At 55.0% G+C, this 20,115-nt stretch overlaps 1 protein-coding gene and 1 long non-coding RNA gene across 6 annotated transcripts in view; one reads left to right on the plus strand and one right to left on the minus strand.

The window, feature by feature from the left end:
• The first annotated feature begins 6,046 nt into the window (after positions 1–6,046).
• Positions 6,047–7,365, plus strand: LOC119701641. The gene is made up of 2 exons (XR_005257112.1): positions 6,047–6,190; positions 7,095–7,365. It is a non-coding gene; the product is annotated as an uncharacterized LOC119701641 (long non-coding RNA).
• A 2,674-nt stretch (positions 7,366–10,039) lies between these two features.
• The window catches only part of LOC119701640, a 31,424-nt gene continuing 21,348 nt past the window's right edge, over positions 10,040–20,115 (minus strand). For 4 of the 5 annotated variants that reach the window (XM_038138623.1, XM_038138625.1, XM_038138624.1 and 1 more), the window contains 3 exons: positions 17,487–17,626; positions 14,425–15,181; positions 10,040–11,323 (listed from right to left, as the gene is read on the minus strand). In XM_038138623.1, coding sequence (XP_037994551.1) covers positions 10,575–11,323; positions 14,425–14,614 — 939 coding nt within the window. In that variant the 5' untranslated portion in view covers positions 14,615–15,181; positions 17,487–17,626 and the 3' untranslated portion in view covers positions 10,040–10,574. Of the gene's footprint in view, positions 11,324–13,203; positions 13,413–14,424; positions 16,275–17,486; positions 17,627–20,115 lie in introns of those variants that run through there. The other variant, XR_005257111.1, reaches the window with a different exon arrangement.

Here is a 20,115-nt window from a genome sequence, read left to right on the forward strand (position 1 = left end):
AACTCTCCCTGTCCTGCCCAGTGGAACCAACTGCCCCAGATGCCACAGCAGGGAGCAGCTGGGGGAAGAGGAATTGAAAATCCAAGCAGGCAGAACCCACTGGAAATCTGTGGGGTTTTTATCAGGCAATGCTGAGCTGAATTCTGCAAGTTCCCAGGAAAAGTGAGGTTGGATGTTTCTATGCTAAGATGTATTTGGGCACAGGGGAAGAGAAATGCATTTATGTGTTAGCTTGGGACACCAGAATATACGGTTTTCAAAGTTGAATTGGCTTTTTGTTTGAAGAGAGACAAAATGAATATGGTAGACTGTTGAAAATGGTGAAAAAGTGGAATGAAAGGTTCTTTTTTACCCAAACTGAAAAGTTTTGCTTTGTTTTGTTTTGTTTTGTGTTGCCTGGCTTAGGGAAATTTAGCAGATCTCATCTTTTTCTTCTCCAGCTGAGTGAAGTGCTATCTTTTTAATTAAAAAAACCCACATTTGCTGTATGGAAAAAAACAGTCTTGCCATGCGAAAGGACAGGTAGGAACAATTTTAATGCACTTCCCAGGGATCTTTTTGCTTATGAAATATAACCTGTGCAGATAGCTGATGCCATATTCACAGGGGCTCAGGTTCTCCTTGTTTAGGTCAAGCTGCTGTAACTCAGGGCAATCAGTGCTTCCAGCACTGCCAGCAGCTCTGTTTTTCCCTTTCTGACCTGCTGGCTTTGGCCAGTGGTTTGAAATCCATGTACTGGGGAAGCTCAGTTCTTTGTGAACCCGTAAAACCTGGCATTGGAAATTGAGCCCATTGTGCTTAGTTTAAATTAATTTTCCTGCCCTCATGAGCTGTGTTCGGTGGTCAGAAGGAGGTTGAAGCCACTAATTTAGTGCTGGATACCGCAACAGTGGTTGCAGGGCTGTCTTTGGCTCACGTGCTTTGGGACAGCTCCTGGTCTGGTTATACCCCTGTAAACATTTCAGTTGTCATTCCACAGTGGAGGAGAGCTTGGAGGAGTCAAACTGAACCCAGCAGGCCAGGGAGGGAGCCCTGCCTTTGCCCAGCAGTGCCCTGAAGGCCAGGAGGGGAAGGAAATCCCAATTAGGTTGGGATTCCTTCTTCTGTAGCATTCCACAAGGTAACTGAGTCAGGAGGGAGGAGTTTGAGGCCCTGTGCACCTGGACTGTGCAAGGGGAGCTGTGCCGGGGCTTTCAGGACACTTCTCTGCAGCCAAGAGCCGAGGTGTAAATAACTGCAGTACTGGGGGGTGGCTCTTTGTGCTAATTTGGGCCCTCCTGGCTGGAAAACTTGTTCAGGCTACTCTGAAAAGAGCAAGAGCACAGCAGGAAGAATGTTCGTCCCAGGGCTGTCATCCTGGCAGATTAACAATTCACTTGCAATTTTTTTTTTCTGATGTGTTATCCATAGGGAAAATTTGCTGTTGAGGGTGTGGAAGGCAGGTAAACAGGTACGACACCTATCCCAGGAGAAGGGAGATTCTCCTCTCCTCTCCTCTCCTCTCCTCTCCTCTCCTCTCCTCTCCTCTCCTCTCCTCTCCTCTCCTCTCCTCTCCTCTCCTCTCCTCTCCTCTCCTCTCCTCTCCTCTCCTCTCCTCTCCTCTCCTCTCCTCTCCTCTCCTCTCCTCTCCTCTCCTCTCCTCTCCTCTCCTCTCCTCTCCTCTCCTCTCCTCTCCTCTCCTCTCCTCTCCTCTCCTCTCCTCTCCTGCTCTCTGGGGAGATGCCACCTTGGTAGAAGGCACCTGATCATTTCTGCTCCAAGATTCCATCCTGCTGTTTATGCTTTGCCTGTGCTGAGACAGGTGGAAATGTTTCCCTACATGTTTTGTCTGCCAGTTGTTAAAAAGAGACTCCAATCTTCTCGTGTAAACTAAATTCTCCTTATTTTTCCCAACCTCACTGAGAAAACTGGAATTGGAGAAGAGAAAGGATCATAATTCTTTCCCTGCTCCACGCTGCATCTGTACCACTTGATGTTGCTGCCAGGGCTCCGTGCAGCAGAATCTTGGTGGCCACAGCTGGGAACTTGACTTGGAGCAAAGCTGAAGGGTTTGTCCACTAAGAAGCGGCGATTGATAAACCAAAGCAGAGGGATGTTCCACACCAGGGATTTGGCATTGGCGATGGTCCCAATCCATCATCTTTCTGTTCATTTTCTTTTGGATGCTGCAGCCTGCTGGGCTGGGGGAGCTGTTCCTTTGCATTTCTGTTTAATTTTCTGTATTCTGTTAATTCTCTGTGGAAATCTGCTTTTAATAAAAAGGCTCCTGAGGATATTGATGATGTCCCAGGTTCCTGGGATTCACAGGTGTGTGTTCAGACCAAGGATTGCTCTGGCTGGCAGCAGCTGCACCAATCTCCCAGGAATCTCAGTCTGGCTTTGTCTTTTCTCCCAGTTCTCCTCAGTTTGGGGGTGCAGCGCAGCCCTGCCCTGTGGATCTCCTAGAAGAGTTTTGGGGTTAAAAAGGTTCTTTTCTGTTCTGCAATATTTCTCTAGAATTCAGTTAAGAATAAAACTGTATCAATGTGGTTTTAATTGGTTCATTTGCATTGGTTAATTAAAGCAGATCATTGAGAAGGGGCTTGCGCACCCCTTGCTTGGAGCTGGCAGTTCTTCTTTATTGTCTCTTCGTTCTTTGGATTTATTTTAATTATTTCTTAAGCAATTACTCCAGTTAAGATACACGGTGAGGAGAGCAGCGTGGCTGCCCTGCTGGATTGGGAAATCCAAGTGCAATTCCCTGGAGACAGTGAGGGGATGGGGAGCTGAGCCTCAGGCTGGGTTTTGGCAGCAGGAATTGGGTGAGGAGGGGAGAGGGGAGATCCCCCAAAACTGGTTAAAGCCAATTCTGCTGGGTTTGGGTGCTCCCACCCCAAAAAAGGATCCTGGTTAAAGGGACTTGAGGAAGCAGCGGGATGTGCTGGGGGAGCTGTGCTGGAACCCCCAACTCCTGGCCAGGAATGCTGGGCAGTGCCAGTTCACAGGACACGATGGAGGGGCTGTGCTGGGATCCCCAAATTCCAGCCAGGAATGCTGGGCGCTGCCAGACCTTTGGGACACTGCCTGATCCAGAGAGATTTCCCGTTATGTTCTCTCGTGCTCAGCCCCTGGCATTTCACTGGAGTCCCACAGGCTGGAAATCCCGTGTGAACAGCTGGAGTCGCAGCCGATCGCACAGAAGCCAGTCCGGGAGAGGAAATGAGCTGTTCCGCGGATGGATTTTTCCCCATGTGTTTTAGAGCAGAACATCGCCCGCCTCTCCCACCCGCCTCGACCCCACAGCCTTTATTTTTGGGGTCTCTCTGTGAGAATTATCTGCCTACGCTGGATAGAAAATTCGGAAAATATTCCTGCGGCGCTGCGGGGACCGGCGGGGTCTGGAGGGTTCCGGGGCCCCGGCGGGGCCGCAGCCGGAGCAGGAGCGGCAGCGCCGGGCTCCGCCGCAGCGCCCGTCCCGAGCGGCTCCTCCCGCCCGCGGCGAGCCCGGGCCCCATCCCAGCCCCGATCCCGCCCCGGTCCCCCGGCCCCGGGACCCGCAGCGGACACGGGCGGGACCCGGACCCGCAGCCCCGGTGCCGGTGCCGGAGCAGCCGCGGTTCGGCCCAGCCGGGAGGGGCGGGCCCGGCCCGGGGCGGAGCGGCGCGGCCGCCAGCGATGGCCCCGCCCCCAGGGCGGGAGGGGCGGGCCCGGGTCTTCGGGAGGCGGGGCCGGGGCCGGGCCGGGGCGGGGCCGGGCCCAGGGCGGGGCGGGCCCGGCTCAGGCGCGCGGGTCCCAGCGCGGCTGCGCGGGGCGGGGCCGAGCTCATTTAAAGCCCGGAAATCGCCTCCGCCGCCATTTGCTCACTCGGAGCACGGTGCGGGCGGAAGCTCCCTGTCCGCGCTCCCCAGGAGCGGCGCGGGGCTTCGGCTTCCCCTCCTGTCCCCCCCTCTGCCCCTCCTTCATTCTCCCGTGCTCCCCTGCTTTCACCCCCTTTCCCCCTCTTCCATCTCTCCCCCAAACCCTCCCCGCCTTTCTCCCCAAATCCCCCACACTCCTTTCTCGCCTGTCCCTACCCGGTTGATTCCTTCTATCCGCCCTCTCTCCCTCTTCTGTTCTCGTTCCTTCTCCTCCCTTTCTGGCCATTGCCTTCTTCTCCCGCTTTCCTCCGCGCCCCGGTCCTCCCTCCCTATCCCTCCTCATCTCCTCCATCTCTCTTCTCTCCCCGTCCTTTGTCTGTCCCCCTGTCCGTGTTTCCCCCGCAGCCGCGGGGCTCGGGGCGCCGCAGAATAAAGCCCCGCGGGCCGGAGCGCGGCGCCCCCGCTGTCCCTGGAGCCCCCACACGGGGCCGGGCCCGCTCGGCGGGTCCCCCCATCCCGGTGCAACACACCGCCCGACAGCGCCGGGGCTCCGGCTGTCCCTACATCACACTGGGGGTCCCCGGGGCGGGGGGAATTGGGGGGCTGGGGGTTGGGCGGGTTAGGCAGGGCCCCCTCCGGAGGAGGGGGTCCTGGGGGGGAGGGGGTTGGGGGGAGAGGGCCCCCTCCGGAGGAGGGGGTCCCTGGGTGGGAGTCGGGGCGGGCTCCCTCCGGAGGAGGGGGTCCGGGGGAGGGGGCGGGGCGGAGGGGGACATTCCCCCCTCCTGTCTCCGCCTCCTCCTCCGGACCCCCTTCTCCGGACGGGGCTCCCCCCGGCCCCCTCCCCGGGACCCCCTCCTCCGGATCGGGGCCTGGGGCGGGTGGGGTGGGAGGGCGGAACGGGAGGGGCTGTTGGTCTGTGCGCGTATCTCTTGTGTGCGTTCACACTGCTGAGTGACGTGCCCCCCTCTGCTTCCCTCCCACCCCACCCGCACCCCCTCCCTCCCGGGCCCCGGTCCGGAGGAGGGGGTCCCGGGGAGGGGGCCGGGGGGAGCCCCGTCCGGAGAAGGGGGTCCGGAGGAGGAGGCGGAGACAGGAGGGGGGAATGTCCCCCTCCGCCCCGCCCCCTCCCCCGGACCCCCTCCTCCGGAGGGAGCCCGCCCCGACTCCCACCCAGGGACCCCCTCCTCCGGAGGGGGCCCTCTCCCCCCAACCCCCTCCCCCCCAGGACCCCCTCCTCCGGAGGGGGCCCTGCCTAACCCGCCCAACCCCCAGCCCCCCAATTCCCCCCGCCCCGGGGACCCCCAGTGTGATGTAGGGACAGCCGGAGCCCCGGCGCTGTCGGGCGGTGTGTTGCACCGGGATGGGGGGACCCGCCGAGCGGGCCCGGCCCCCGTGTGGGGGCTCCAGGGACAGCGGGGGCGCCGCGCTCCGGCCCGCGGGGCTTTATTCTGCGGCGCCCCGAGCCCCGCGGCTGCGGGGGAAACACGGACAGGGGCACAGAGGAGGGGTCAGGGGGACAGAGGGGGTGGTCGGGGCGGGTCAAGGATGGAGGGCAGATGGGGGGGTCGGGGCATGCAGGGAGGGGAGCAGGGGCAGGTGGAGTGGCGGGGGCAGGACGGGCGGAGGATGGGGAACGAGGATGGAGCACAGGCGGGGGGGTCAAGGTGAAGAGGAGGAAAGAGCAGGAAAGAAAACAGGGGGAGGTGGAGAAGGAGGAGGAAGGGTGAAGGATGGAGGGGGATGATTGAGGGCAGGTGAGGAGGAACTGGGGGGAAGGGAAGTAGGATGAGGGGGCAGGTGGGAGCCGGGGACGGAAGGAAGCATGGAGGAAGGAGGAGGTGTGTAGGGTTGGTGTGTACAGGGGAATGGGGAGAGGGGGGTAGGGGGGACCGGCCCGGGAGGGACCGGCCAGGGGGGTAGGGAGGGGAGGGCTAGGGGGGAGAGGGAGGGGGGGGGTAGGGGGGGGGAGGGTGTAGGGGGTGGGGGAGGGGAGGAAAGGAGGGAGAGAGGGGAGATATGATAGGAAAGGAGGTAAAGAAAAGCGTAAAGAAAAGAAATAGGTACAGAGATGAGGAGCCCACGCGAACGCAGCCTCCCCCACCGAGCGCCGAGGGGGCAAACGGCTCCTGAGGCGATTCCCGGCGCTTAAATCCTCTCGGCCCCGCCCCGCGCAGCCGCTCTGGGGGCCCGCGCACCTGAGCCGGCCCCGCCCCTCACACCTGAGCCGGCCCCGCCCCGCCCGCGCCCGTAAATCCCGGCGGATCCGCGCCCGCTCCGCTCTGTGCGGTGGATGCTCATCCCGGGATGCGGTGGGGCCGTCGCTCGTAGCGCTGTGCGGAGTTTGGGGCGCTGAGGTGAGGCCGGGAAGGGGATCGGGGCTTGGGGATTCGGGTCCAGGTCCTGCCGGTGTTTGCTGGGGGTTCCGGGAGGAGTGGGCTGCGACTCGTGGAGCCGTAAAACCGGGACGGGATTGGGGCAGGGATCGGGACAAGCACCGCCGCGGGAAGGAGGAAGCGCTCCGGGATGGTCGCTGGGGCCGAGCCCAGCACTGTCGCTCCTGCTCCGGCTGGCGAGGGGCTGGGGCCCCGCCGGTGCTTCGGGCGGGTCCCGCTGCGGCCGTGGGGAGCCGGGGCTGTGCCGGTGCCGGCTCCGCAGCAGGCGGCGCTCTCCCGGAGCGGGCGCTGGCCGGCGCTGGGAGCGGGGCGGGGCGCGGGGAGCGCCCGTGCGGCCCCGGGACCCCTCAGGCCCCGCCGCTCCCTCAGCGCCGCCGCCCGCGGGCGCCCCCTGCCGGACGCGGAGGGCGCTGCGAGCGCGGCGGCCCCCGCTGGGCACCCCCGGGGCGCGCTCCCGCCGCCCCCGGTGCGCGCGCCCGGCCCGGCCCCGCCCGCGGGAGCGCGGAGCCGCCTCAGCCCCCCGGCACCCCCGAGGCCACCGCGCCCCCGCGCAGAGCGGCGCCCGGTCCCGTGCCCGCGCTCCCGGGGCTCCCGCCCGCCGCGCCCCCGCGGAACGAGCGGGGCTGCATCGCCGCGGGCCGGAGGAGCCGTTCCGGGCCGCGCGCTGGAGCTCCTGCTCCGACTGTGCCCGGTGCGGGACGGGCCCCACTGGGGCTCGGTTCTGCTCGGGCTGTTCATTTGTACCTGCTAAGTGAGACCTGATTCTCTCTCTCCTTTCTCCCACTTTCCCTGTGGTTTATGCTCTCTAATGCAAAAACTCCTGGGTTTAAAATACCAGTGAAAACTGTTTATTCTTTTTTTCCAGAACACAGGACATTCTCTGTTGGAAAGAGCCACGAGGATCATCAAGTCAAATAATGGCAAGCGACAGGCCCGTGTGGGTGTTAAACTCGGAATCTTGGCCTTCTCAGCACCCTGCTCCAAGCACCTGAGCCAATCTCAGGGTCACAAGGAAGGTCCTGCCTAGGATGGGAATGGCTGGTGCCAGCAAAGGAATTCCTATGTAAAATCAGCAAAATGTTCTGTTAATGGTGCTTTACACACCAGCCTCTGGAATGGCTCTGCGGTAGAACTGGCTGGCACCTGACATGACAGTACAAAACTCTTCCCATAACCCTGATTTCCTGCCCTTTCCAGCATTTCCCTGGTGGCTGTAAAGGTGCTTGTGCCATGTCCCTCTCCAGGGAGAAAGGAGCAAGGCCAGTCCTGAGGGCTCCCTTGGTCCCAGCCCTGAGCTCTGCTGGAGAGTGTCGGGGCTGCTCCTGCCTGCACAGGGGCGTTTCCTGCGGGTGAGGGCTCACTGCCCAAAATCTCGCTGGGGGCTGAGCCCGGGGCTGCTCCTCGGGCCCAGAGCTGCCCGGAGCCCCCGGGGACTCCTGCTCCCTGCCAGGAACGTTCCCGGTGCTCCCTCCGGGTGTCCCAGCTGGCCGGGAACGCGGGGCGGGAGGAGGCCGAGCCCCCCCAGGGAGGGAAGCAGCCCCTCTTGCCCTCGGTACCCGCAGGGGAGGAGCCGTGCCTCAGTGTCCCGCCCGGGGCAGGCAGCGCCCAGCGCATCCCGGGGACGGGCGCTGGGATGCCCGGGCAGCGCTGGCACGGACACGGATCGAGGGCTGCCCGCGGCTCCTCGGCCAGGGGCTGCTCTGAACGGGCCCCCGGCACTGCTGCAGCCCGGCCAGAGCCCGCTGACACCCCAAAACCACCCCAGGGAGCAGCTGCCATTGCCCGGGAGCGCCGGCACGCTGCCTTTGCACAGGAGCTTAGACAGCAATGCCCGGTGCCCACCTCCTGGAGCTCCCACACACCCAGCAGGTGTGTCCCAGCCACCCCAGTGCCTTCCCTTCCAGCCTGGGGACATCCTCCAGCAGCAGCAGGTGAAAGCCAAGGGAGTTTCCCTCAGGGAAATTCAATCCCAAGCAATGCCCTCGGAGGTGCCTCAAAACAAAAGGTCAGAGTGAGATGAAGTGTTGTTGGGATGAAGGTTGGAGTTTTTCAGGGAGCCAGCTGGAGCTGCAGAGCTGATGGGAAGCTTGCACAGGTGGGTCACGCTGCAGGTGCCCTGAAGGCAGGGATGTGCATCCCTTTCCCCAGGGAAAAGAGCTCCCAGAGGCCACTCCCGAGGCTCTGGATGAGCTCAGCTTCTGCAGGGAGAGATGTCCTCCCCTGGGCACGGGGGCAGCCTCAGCACGGCCGGGAGCGTGGCCGGCCACGCCTGCTGCTGCTGGAAAACATCGGCTGGAGCCGAGCTCAGGGCTGGAGCCCGCTGAACTCCAGGGAACTCTGTCAGGTGTCCCCAGGGACGTGGGTGGGGCTGGGGATGAATGATAGCAAAGGGTTATAAACAGCAAATGCCATGGAACAGCAACCTGTCCTTGTCCTGAGCCCTCTGAGCTCCCCTGGAGCCTCTGCTGGCTCCTGGCACAGCTGCTGTTCCATAGGCAGCTCTGTGTGGGAATATCCGTGCTGCACGAGGCACTGTGAGGTTATTCCAGCAGGGAATTCTGGGCTCCAGCTCTGATTCATCCAAACAGCAAAGCTGAACCCCAAATCTGGGCGCCACAAGGGGAACAATCTTTGTGCTGCCCTGTCAGCCAAAGCCCTGGGCTGGGAAATGTCAGCAGCCAAATGGATGGAATTCTCTAAATCCCAGCACCCATCAGCCCCAAAAGGACAATCCAAGTCCCAGGATGTGAGTGCTCCTGTCCTGCTGCTGGCGGGACAAATTCCCCGGCACAGTTGGCCCCGGCTGGGTGGGAGCTGAGAGTAGGAGGGGCGGGAGAGCCGATCGGCTGCCCGGGAAGTGCCGGGAGATGAGGCTGCTGGAAACTCATCTGAATCAGCTGAAAACATTCTTTCCCTGGAAGCAGACAGGAGCCAAAGCAGATCCCTCGTGGCCAGGCTGGTGGGCAGCAGCTGGATCCACTCTGGGGGAAAACACCCTGCCCCTGCCAGGAGCTCTGTTTTTCCTACCAGCTCCTGAGCAGTGTCAAGGGCACTTTGAGGGAGTTCAAATCCAAATAAACCCCAAAGCCCACAGAGTGAATAATCCCAACAGAGAAAGGCAGTGTTGTCATAAAAAGCTTAAAGATCTGTTAAAAATGGTATGACAATGCTGTAATGGCATTTCCAGGAACCACCTTAATGCTTTTGGTTCCATTCTTATGAATCTTTAGTCCCTCAATGGGCAACTTGTAGAATTTATCCTGGAATTTAGAGGTTGAGCAGGGCTGGCTTTGGATTGACTGTGACCTCTGGTCCCACTTTGTGCAAACACAACTTGGGCCAGGGTGGGTGAACTCATTACCTCAGCTTTTCCCTCAGAAATATCCCCTATTGATTTCTTGTAGATGAACTCAGATTTTGTCCCAAACTGTCCACTCCTCCCCTCCATTTACCCTCACAGTGTCCATTCTGTTCCCCACAGGTGCCCTGGTGATGCCAGGGAGGTCCCTTTGCCCACAGTGCCTTTCTCCTGCCCTTCCCCAGCCTGAGGCCCCTCCTCTGCTCACTTTCTCTGCCCTTGTCACACACAGTGGGGCACCAAAGGGAGAAGGTTTCTGAAAACATTTCTGCAATGAATAATTAATAATTATTTCCAGTTTCCTAGTGAGAAGAACATGAACTCACAACCATTAAGGCCTGGCAGTTCCTGCAGTGAGAGCTCAGCATCCAGGGAGGGAATTCCAGCATCTGAAAGAAAGGAAGAAGAAAAAGGTGATTTCTTCTCTTTCAAAGTTATTTCAAGTTCTCAGACCCAAACCAAGCTTTGCCCTTTATTTTGGCTGGGTGAATCCTGAGCAGTGGGCACAGGTGCTGTCATTGATGCTGGTGGCAGTGATGCTTTCTGGGGCAATCAGCTGCTTCCCAAAGCCCACTGCCTGCCCCATGCCTGATCTGCACAGGAGAAAACCTCTTGCATGAAGGGATTTTGCTCCATCCCATCCCATCTGCCCAGGCTGTTCCATGAGGATGCTGCCAGGCTGGGGCAGCACAGGCAGACGCAGCTCTCAGCTCTCTCTGCTCCAAACACAGCTCTGGGCTCCTTTGCAAACTCCTCTGCCGTGAGCTTTTCTCCAGGAGAACTCAAGGAATGGCTCCTGGCAGGGGGAGATTCAGTTACCACACAGGGCAGGAAAGGATAAATATTCCTGAGAGAGCCTTTGGGATCTGCTGGGCTGAACTGGGAAGGGGACATTCATTCCCTGCAGTGCCAATGCACAGCAACCTCCAACACAGAGCACAGACTGCCAGGTGGGGTCTGGAAGCACCACCTGGACAAACCTCATTGTTATCCTTCTTTCCAGGGGCTTCTGCAATCCAACCCTGAAGCCGAGAAGCCCAAAAGCTCTGGAGCCTGTCTGCTCTGGAACAAAAGGATACTGCCAGGGCTGAGGCACATTCCCAGCAAACACTCCCAGCTCGGCACAGAGGCACCGCTGGAGCTCGTGGTGGGGCTGGGAAGGGCTGCCAGGGGGACACAGCCCCCAGCTGGGGTGGCAGCGGCAGTGACAGCAGCAAAGTGCCACGGTCCGATGGCACAGCAGAGAGACCAAGGCCAGCAGTGGCCACGGGAGCTGCAGGTTTGATTCTGCTCCCTGCGCTGCCACAGCCCGGCAGGAAACCCCCAGGGGGGACAGGAACTCTCAGGGGGCACAAAATGCAGCACCTGTGACCCTGATCCTGCCTGAACCCAGGTGTGGGGCCAGCCCCCAAGGGAAACACTGACCTGCCCTGGATCAGTGCCAGGCACTGCCCCAGTTCCCAGCTCCCCCTGCTCCCGGGGCTGCCACCACATTCCTGACAAGGTGACAAAGGCCCTTGGGACAGGGGTCTCAGGACTGCAGGGGCCAGGGCAGGGACAGCCTGACACCAGGGCAGATCCCTCTGGGTTTGTGACACTGAGGACAGCTGGGGACTCACCCCACACCACGGGCAGGACCAGGGGCCCTCCAGTGCAGGCCGGAGCCCGTTGGGTTTGGCTGCTCAAACACCAAAGCTCTGGGCAAAGATGGGATGAGTTAAGTGGCTTTTCCTGTCCTGAAAGAGAGGAGAAAATGGAAATTAGGTCACTCTGGAAGTCAAAGGCTCCTGGCTTTCCTACTGGTGCTCTGATTGCTGACTCCATAAAAAAAATGAGAGGTGACAGCAAATACAAGTGCCCCTTGTCACCATTTTATTCCCTACTATTTTAATACATAAAAAGATGCCTGTTTTTAGTTATCACATTATTTGCCTAATTTTAACAGAACCATTTTCATTCCAGGCCCCACCTGTGAGTGCCTGAATCCTTTGCCATTGGACTTTGGACAAAGGAAGAGAAGGATCTGTTCCACAGGGGTGTCATCCAAGGGAACAGCCCCCTGTGCCAACCCCAGCCTGGGCTGAGCACGCTGCCTCACTCCCCCATTCTGCACCCTGGCCCCAGTCCAGCCTGAGTTTTCCCCCTTTTCCATGCCTAGAGACAGGAAATTGTCCTGGTCAGGGTGTAAGACCTTAACCTGCACATGGATCTGGGGGGCTGTGACTGCATTCCAGCAGGGAATTCATGGTGCTACAAAGAAAAACTATTCCAGAGAGCAGCACGACAAGGTTGGGAGCTGCTGCTTCACCACACGGTGTCAGCAACAGAGAGAGAACACAAAATGTGCATCCAAAAGCAAGGATCAAATGGATGATTCCTCCTGCTTTTAGTGGGACCAGGGCTCATTCTGCCCTGGAGTGACAAAGAACTTCTCCCTCAGGCCCCAGAGAGCCCCTCAAAAAGCCAAAGTGCAGCAGGGAAGGAAGGAAAGGAATCTCTGCCTCACCTCCTGTGTCTGCCAAAAAGCACCTTCCCAGGCTGGAGGGGCTTTCCTAAAGCAGCACCTCGGGAAAGCAAAGGGCAATGGAAGACATGGAGTGGGAATTTACCATAATAGTAATATTATTGGGAAAGAGAACAATAATGCCAAGGTAGCAGGGAGGATGCTGAGCTTTAAACGAGGTTTGAGTGAGGCAGCAGCTCCTGGGCTCTCTGAAGCACAGCTCCAGGTCTGGCATTCCAGGAGCAGTGCAAACTCCCACTGTCCAATCCCCGGATTTGCTTCCTGCCAGCACTGGGCACCTTGGCCGTGCTTGGCTTGAGTGCTCCAGAGCTGCTGCCCCGAGGGATTGGGAAAATGGGCATTAAAGCCCTTCCCCCAGGGCTGGCTCCCAGCTCTGGCTGGGGAAAGCACTGGGCACCTCTGGCATTTCAAGGAAATCAGTTTCCATCATGGTGAAGATACACGGAATAAACCCAGGGCACATCAATAAACCTTTCTCCACAAGGACAGCCCCAGGGAATACACAATCATTCCTCTGCCTGGTCAAACAAACCAGCAGCCAGATTTTGGGGAGACACTCCAGACTCTTGTCTCCCTCCCTGGCTGTAAAACACCTGCAGAGGCTTTGGAGCTCACACAAGCTTGTCAGGATTTGGATATTTCATTTAAATTCCATCCTTATACTGAGGAATTGGAAGTGTCCTAAAGGCACCTCCAGTCACACTTTAAGCCCTTGACAACTGATGGATTGGGATGTTTTTTTTGTTAGGAACACCCCATCTTCCTTAGGCTACTTCATGTGGGAGATAAAATAAATGTGGACAAGAGTTTGGAATGCAGCTTCCAAGGCAAGTTCCCTGCTAGGAAATGACTCCAGCTCTCTGCTCTCTGTTTAAACACAGCCTGGCCCTTCAGGGCTGCAGGCTCTGAGCTACACAGCTTGTGAGCTGGCAAGTAACAGCACCTGAGGTCTCATTCCAACTGTACACAAAAACAGGGATTGGGGGCTGCATTTGGATACATGCAGGCAGGTTTGGGTCACTTCAGAAAGCTTCAATCCCTGTTTTTCAGAGATTCCATCAGGGATAATGACCTTTTCACGAATACCTCCTAAGGCACATGAGAACCTGAGTAGGAAAATGTGATCAAACCCTTTGTTCCATTGGCCCCATGCCCCAGATTCCACTGGGACAGACAAGTCCCTCTCCCTGGAAGGCAGCATCTCCTACCTGGACCTGTGCCTTCCCCAGCCTTTGGTGGCCACTGTCTCCATCCTCCCACACCTCCTCATCTTCCTCCTCGCCAGGGTTGGCTTCCTCATCCTGCAGAGCAAGCACAGGGACAGTCCCCAGCCTGCTCCTGCCAGCCTGGGCAGCAGGGACGGACCGGTGGCACCCTCTGGATGTCACCCCCGTGCCTGGCACCATCCCTGCTCCTGGCCCGTTCCCGTCCCTGCCCTGGCAGCTCCTTGGAAGGGGATTTAAACCACAAACGTTTGCTCTGCTGGGGCTGGGACAGCAGAGACTCCCCCGGGGCAGCGGGCAAAGCTCCTGCTCCCACATCCTCTGCCCCCCACAGCCCTGCTGGGGCTGCACGGAGCAAAGGAAACGCCTCAGCTCCTGCTGGAAATTCCCTCCTGAGCCCAAAACCCACAGAAATCGGGGCTGCTCCATCCCTGGAAGTGTCCAAGGCCAGGCTGGATGGGGCTTGGAGCACCCTGGGCTCTGGATGGAATGGCAGGGGATGGAATGAGATGATCCTTAAGGTCCCTTCCCACTGAAACCATTTTGGGATTCCATAATCTCTCCATGCATTTATTTTGCACCATTTCCTCTCAAATTTAAATTCTCAAATTGAGATAATTTGTTAAAGGACTCATTTAAAATTATTCCAGGAATTAAAAGGGGAGTGTGAAACATACAAGAATCATTCCTACACCCATCAAACAATTATTAATTAGAAGCCTATTCCGTCATCTCTGTCCTTGCTTTCCTGGAAAACCTTATGATCCCAGAGTCTCTGGGAGAGGTGTGCTGGGATTACTGGAAGGTTTGCTCTGTCAGAGAGCCAGGGGGGTTCACCACACTTGTTCCTCTGCCTCTTTATCCTTTAGTCAGCTTTCCCCCAGAATGGTGCTGTGGGAGAAGTTTGGAATTACTAGAAATGAATCAGGTTCACATTTTTTCCCCACTGTTTCCCAATTACTTCCAGACTTTTGGAATTACCCTCATATGACACCTAGGAAACAACTGTGAAAACATCAATCAGAGGAACGTCCTGAAAAGAGAAAACCACATCCAGCAGCAGCCAGAACAATCCCACTGCTGCTCTTACCTGGTCTCGAGGCGCTCCTGCCAGAGCTCCCAACAGCCATTCCTATTAGTGAACAAGAGCTATGGAAGACATTCCTGCTGTCCGTGAGGGTGAGGAGGCACTTTGGGATGTGTTCTTTGCCATGGAATTGGATAACAGAGTCCAGAGGGTCTTTGTGTCCCTTCCAAGCCAAAGCAGCTCGTGATTCCATGGTATGACCAGCACCCCTGAGAATTCCATTCCAGAAACATCCTCCCCCAATCCAGGACTTCCCCCCTCCTCTTTTTGCTCCACATCAGGGACGTGTGGTCGGGTGCCACAGGCATTCGATGCCTCAGCATTCCCTGGGGATGCCATTCAAGGCTGAGCTCGTGGCCTCAGAGCTCTGCAATGACTGCTCAGCCCCAATTCCAGCTGGGGATGTCTCAAACAGCAGGGTGGGGTGTTTGCTCCCTCTCCCCACCATGCAACGTCACTGACTTGCTGGGTCTGGAATTCCTGACTCAAAAGGCAGGTGGTGGAATATCCTCTCATGGGAATATCCAGGAGACCAGGAGGGTCCCTGGAAGCTACAGGTCAGAGGCAGAGTCAGATGAACAATCCTGAATAGGTTTTTAGGTGATGCATCCCCTGTCTGTGGCTGCAAGGACTCCAAAGCTGTTCCTTCCACTTGGGACATCCAGGGAAAACATCCCCACCATGGATTTCTGACAGGAAAAACCTCACAGCTCCAGGATACTTGGCTCCTCCCAAATCCAGGCCAGCACTCCAACAGGCTCTAAGGAGTAAACAACAGGAAAGACCATCTCAGGGTGCACACCACGAGCTGGGCACCACATTCCTTACTGGAACTGAGCTGTTCTCACATCTCTGTGACAGCTGGGAGCATGCCCATTTCCTCACTCCTCCTATTCAGGAGAAAGAGACAACAGAGCCCTTCAACACCCAGTGTGCCATCCCAACAACGCAGGGAAAACCACCTCACTCAGGGAAGACATGTAATGCCCAGTTTTGGAAAAAAACAAATAGTAAGACTAGAAACATTTCCAGGCATGGAGCCTCTCAGCTCTGGAAATGCAGCTCTCAGGCTTCTTCCCATGGAAGCCCCAAACTTGCCCATGACTGGGCTCAGGGAGAAAACTTCACCCGTTCCACCAGCCTGGAATTTGCACAGAGCAAATTCCATGCACATCCCAGGAGGGTGTCCCTGATCATGGCAGGGTGTTGAACAGGATGAGCTATAAGACCATCTATATTCTGGTCCATTCCAGGAGTTTAAGGCTACTTAAACTTGATTTGAGCCACTTCTCAGCTCACAACTCCTTTCCAAGCCTCATCTCCTCTGGGCTGCCTTTCCCAGACCTTGCTGGGAAGGGAAGCAGTGGCTCCTCTCCCCAGACACACCCACTGCCAATTGCTGTGCCCTGCCCAAAACCACCAGGTGACACGAGGGGCTGATCCATTGTCCTTGCAGTTTTCCATAATCCAGCATTCAGGGACTCCAGAGTCAGACAATCGGGATCAATGCCAGGTTCCAGGCACTGGCACAAAGCAGCTGATGTGCTGGAAGGGCCAATTGCAGAGGCTCCTCTCCCCTCAGCTGGGAATTCAGTGATTGTGGATTTATCTGTTCCTATGGATTCATCCCCAACATTCACTGCCAAGTGCTGCTGGAGCATCTCCCCACAGAAGAAAGCTGTGTCCAGTCCAGAGGGGTCCCTGCCCAGCTTCCCAGGGTGGATGGGAAGCTGCTACTGACAGGCTGGATCTCAGGAGAACTTCAATAATTTGCTGAAACCTTCCAAAACAGGGACTTGTTTCCAAGTCTAAGGCAGCTCAAATCCAATGGCTCGCCAGGCTTCCTAATGAAGCGCTGCAAAAATGTATCTGTGTGTAGGAATCTTCTGTTAACCCAGCTTCAGGGAAGAGTTACCTGGGATTTCAGTTAAAATTTAAACCAGCCTGTGACATATCAGACAGAAAAAACTATTGAATAGCTCATTTTCCCCAGCTGCATGGCCCAGACCCAACACTTTGGCTTGTGTGGGAAATAGATGGCAAGTGCAGAAACAAGTTCAATCCTACCTCCAAGCAATTCCCAAGGACATGATGACTCCCCAATGAAGTTCTGGCTTGGAACAATGCTATCCTGCCTGTGGCCATGACTGGGGTGAGTGCAGGTGCTCCGAGCTGTGAGTGACAATTGCTGCACTGCCTCCTGTCCCTCGCCAAAGCCCCAGGAGCTGGGATCAGGAGGTTGATGTGGCTGCAGGCCCACTTCTGGCCACAGATGCCTGGATGTGAACGGTGGCCTTTCCAAAGGAAACAATGCTCAGTCCCCCAGCGTCTTGAGGCCAGATCAGAGGTGGCATCTGGGGCTTCAAGGGCAGCCAGAGTCTGAGCTGCTGGCAGCTTTGTTCTGGGAGGAATCCTGTGATTTCAGGAGGCAGCAGCCACTTTTGGCCACAGGTGCCTGGATGTGAATGGTGGCCACTTTCCACAGGAATCAAAACTCATCCCCCAGTGTCAGGTCAGGTCAGAGACAATAGACATGCTACTTCTAAATTAAATCAAATGTTTTAGCAGGCCAATATTACATCCTCTATGTATTGTTATATTATATATATTGTTATATTCGCTCCTTTTATTTCCATGATGGGCTGTGCCTAAGGGAAGAAACTTGTAAAAGCGAGATAATTTAAAGAAAACTACTCTTGTTTCCTTGGAAGTTACTAAAAATGGTATTATGTGAGTACAAGTATTATTACTATTATTTACATATTAATTTTGACTTCTAAATATTAATGTGTCTTTATTCTATCCAGTTCATCTGATCAGTAATAGAACTGATCCTTCTCTTACCTATTATTCTGAAAGACCACTTCTGATCTTTGTGGCTACCAAACAGAATCATTATGTTAGCCTGGGAAACCTTTGGAATATTGATGCTACCTTGGAAAAGGAATCTCCATCTCTATAGAAATGACAGCACAACTTTTGAGACAACAGGAAGCCCACAAGTCACAAAATATTTAAGCTTTTTCTTAAAATAACTAAACTGGAGTGATGAAGTACTCGAGTACCTTTCAGTTCAGTTTCAGTGCTCAGTGTCGTGCCATGGCAGTTTTATTTCACTTCTCTGGGTTGCTGGGCAAGGAAGAAGCCTTTTGTAGACATTTTGAATGATCAAAAAACCTGCTCTTGACCAGAGGAGCTCTTCCACCTGGGAAAAGACATGGCAGGAGGAGAGAGTTTGTCTTAAATACCTACTAGGGCTGCAGGGACATGGAAAAATGCCACAGGTGAGAAGAAATACAGACTACAGAAATGAAAGAACAACTGGGCTTCACAGGTAGAGCTGTGGATGTTACATGAAAAATAGATCAATTCTGCAGATAGTTGAAGGAGAGTGCTGGGGATTTTCTGTGGAGAATAAAGGCCAGCAGCATTTGTGTAACTGCACCAGTAGCACCACAAAAGACTGGGATTATCTAGGTAATGGCATCAGAAATGCCAGATCTGGGTATAGATGCAGCAAAACTGGGACCAAGATAAAAAGAAAGAGAAGGAAAAGACTGGATAGGAGACAGGGATGTATGCCAGCAGAGGAAAAAAAGGGACAGGAAATGGGAAAGGGGATAATAAGGTATGAAAATCATGCTGCCTTGGAGTGCTTGCTGGGAAGCATTCTGTTCCAACACCTCAGCCTAAATCAGGACCATCAGACCAAAGCTGTTGTTCTGGCCATGCCACACAGCCCAAACCAACTCCCGTGGTTAGGAGACACAGGAGGGAAGGAATCCTTTGCCTGGCAAGCAAGGGATCACCCCCAGACAAGACAAGCACCTGAATGCCGTGACAGCAATGGTGCTGCCTCAGAAGAGCCTGCTGAGTGTTTTGTGAGTCCTCACACCCCCAGTGAGCTCAACACTATTGTAGCAATTACTCCAACATCACCGAATCCAACACAACACAGAAACCAGCTGGAATACACTGCTGTCACCCAGTGCCCAAGCTACCGGATGAACAGAGGGCTTCAATAACCAAAATGAAACGAGAACAAAACCACTGGGTGCAGCAACACGCACTCGTGCAACAGATGTAGAGCTCCAAATGCCCTTCAGAACAACAGATGTTGGGGTTTGGTGGTTTTGAACCAGTACATCTCAGCGTAGATTCACAAGCATATACCCATATTAAAAAAACCCCAAAACCACACAACCGAGTCTTTGTGCCATGTAGTAAATGTTTTATTATACATTTGGTCTAGAGTTTGGAATTTCCTCACTGCCAGTAGAGGAGAGTTACACCATCACTGGCTGCCAAGAGCATACCATTTATGACTACCATTTCTAAATGACCTTGATAACTAACACACTTGGAACCAGGATGAGGATGACTCCAGATCCTTACAGCATGATTTACAAAGCAGTCTAAAACTGCATTTTAGATAATCTTTGATCTGGATCAGTTCTCAGTAACATTTTGCCTCAATGGACAAAGAACATGATTAATTCAGTTTGTAATATTCATCACAGCACCGAGTTTAACTGTTGGCTCAATTTGGAGTTCCACCACCCACTTAAACCTGACATATATTTCCTGGCTGTATATAAATGCCAATTTTAGCCATTTCTGACTTAGATTTTAGTAAGAACATAATTTGCCTCTCACTCTCGGAAGCAGAAAAAACTGCCAGTGGCTGGCTCTGCATATTCATAATTACTTCACATTTTCCTCTATATTTCTGAACATCCTGTTTTATGGAAGTTGTGCAAATACAGGGGTGAGCATCAGCACCACAGGCTGGTGGAACTGTTAGTCGCTAATAGGGGAAAACATCTTTTCATCTGGAAGATGCTGTTCCCACACTTTGCCCAGAAAGGTTCACTTTCCATCACACAGATGTCTTTGGCCTAAAGCCTCTTTCCAAACCACATGCAATGCAGCAATACAAGCAAGAGGCTTGTAATGCAAACAAATAGGGTTCACTGAAGAAAAGGGGCCTTATTTTTTCTAACTAGAGGAGAATACAAACCACTGAGTATGCCCAGAGCTTGCTCATCCCACTATTTTAGGCTGCGTAAGCAATGACATGCAAACAGAATCTGGCATAGGAAATGCGAGGAAAACCGGAATAACATAGTTAAAACAAGCCCCTAAATTAATGGAGAAATCTAAAGAAAAACACTTTTTATTAATTGGTCTGTAAATTAATCTAAGAGTCTATCTTCAGAGACTCTTCATTTTCCTTTATTCTTTAAATGAGTCAATTTATAAAAAACACTGATCAAATCAATAAAGGCAACATAATATTATTATTATTCCATGTTTGATGGGACAAGGCTGTTTTCTGACACTGCTTAGTTGAAGAGGAATGGTCACTGTATTGGAAGTTTTCCAAAGAGCCTTTGCCATTAGAAAAGAAGGCAAGTTTGTCACGTGCCCTTTCATGGCACTTTTCCAAGCCAAAGAAAAACCACACAAGCACTCTAAAGAGACACCCTGCAGGCTCAGTCCTTTCAGACACTGCAGAGTCAGCTACATCTACTTAAATGCAGTTTTGGAAAGAGCACTGAACTGCAAAGACACCATCCTCACCGTGTTTGAGGGGCAGGAGTCCTTCTGAATACACTGCAAACCAGACATTGATGAGCCAGCATCCGGCACTGGAAACAATATTCCAACATAGCAAGAAACCGCCCCAGGTTG

Source organism: Motacilla alba, chromosome 5 (assembly GCF_015832195.1).
Source record: "Motacilla alba alba isolate MOTALB_02 chromosome 5, Motacilla_alba_V1.0_pri, whole genome shotgun sequence".
Taxonomy (NCBI): domain Eukaryota; kingdom Metazoa; phylum Chordata; class Aves; order Passeriformes; family Motacillidae; genus Motacilla; species Motacilla alba.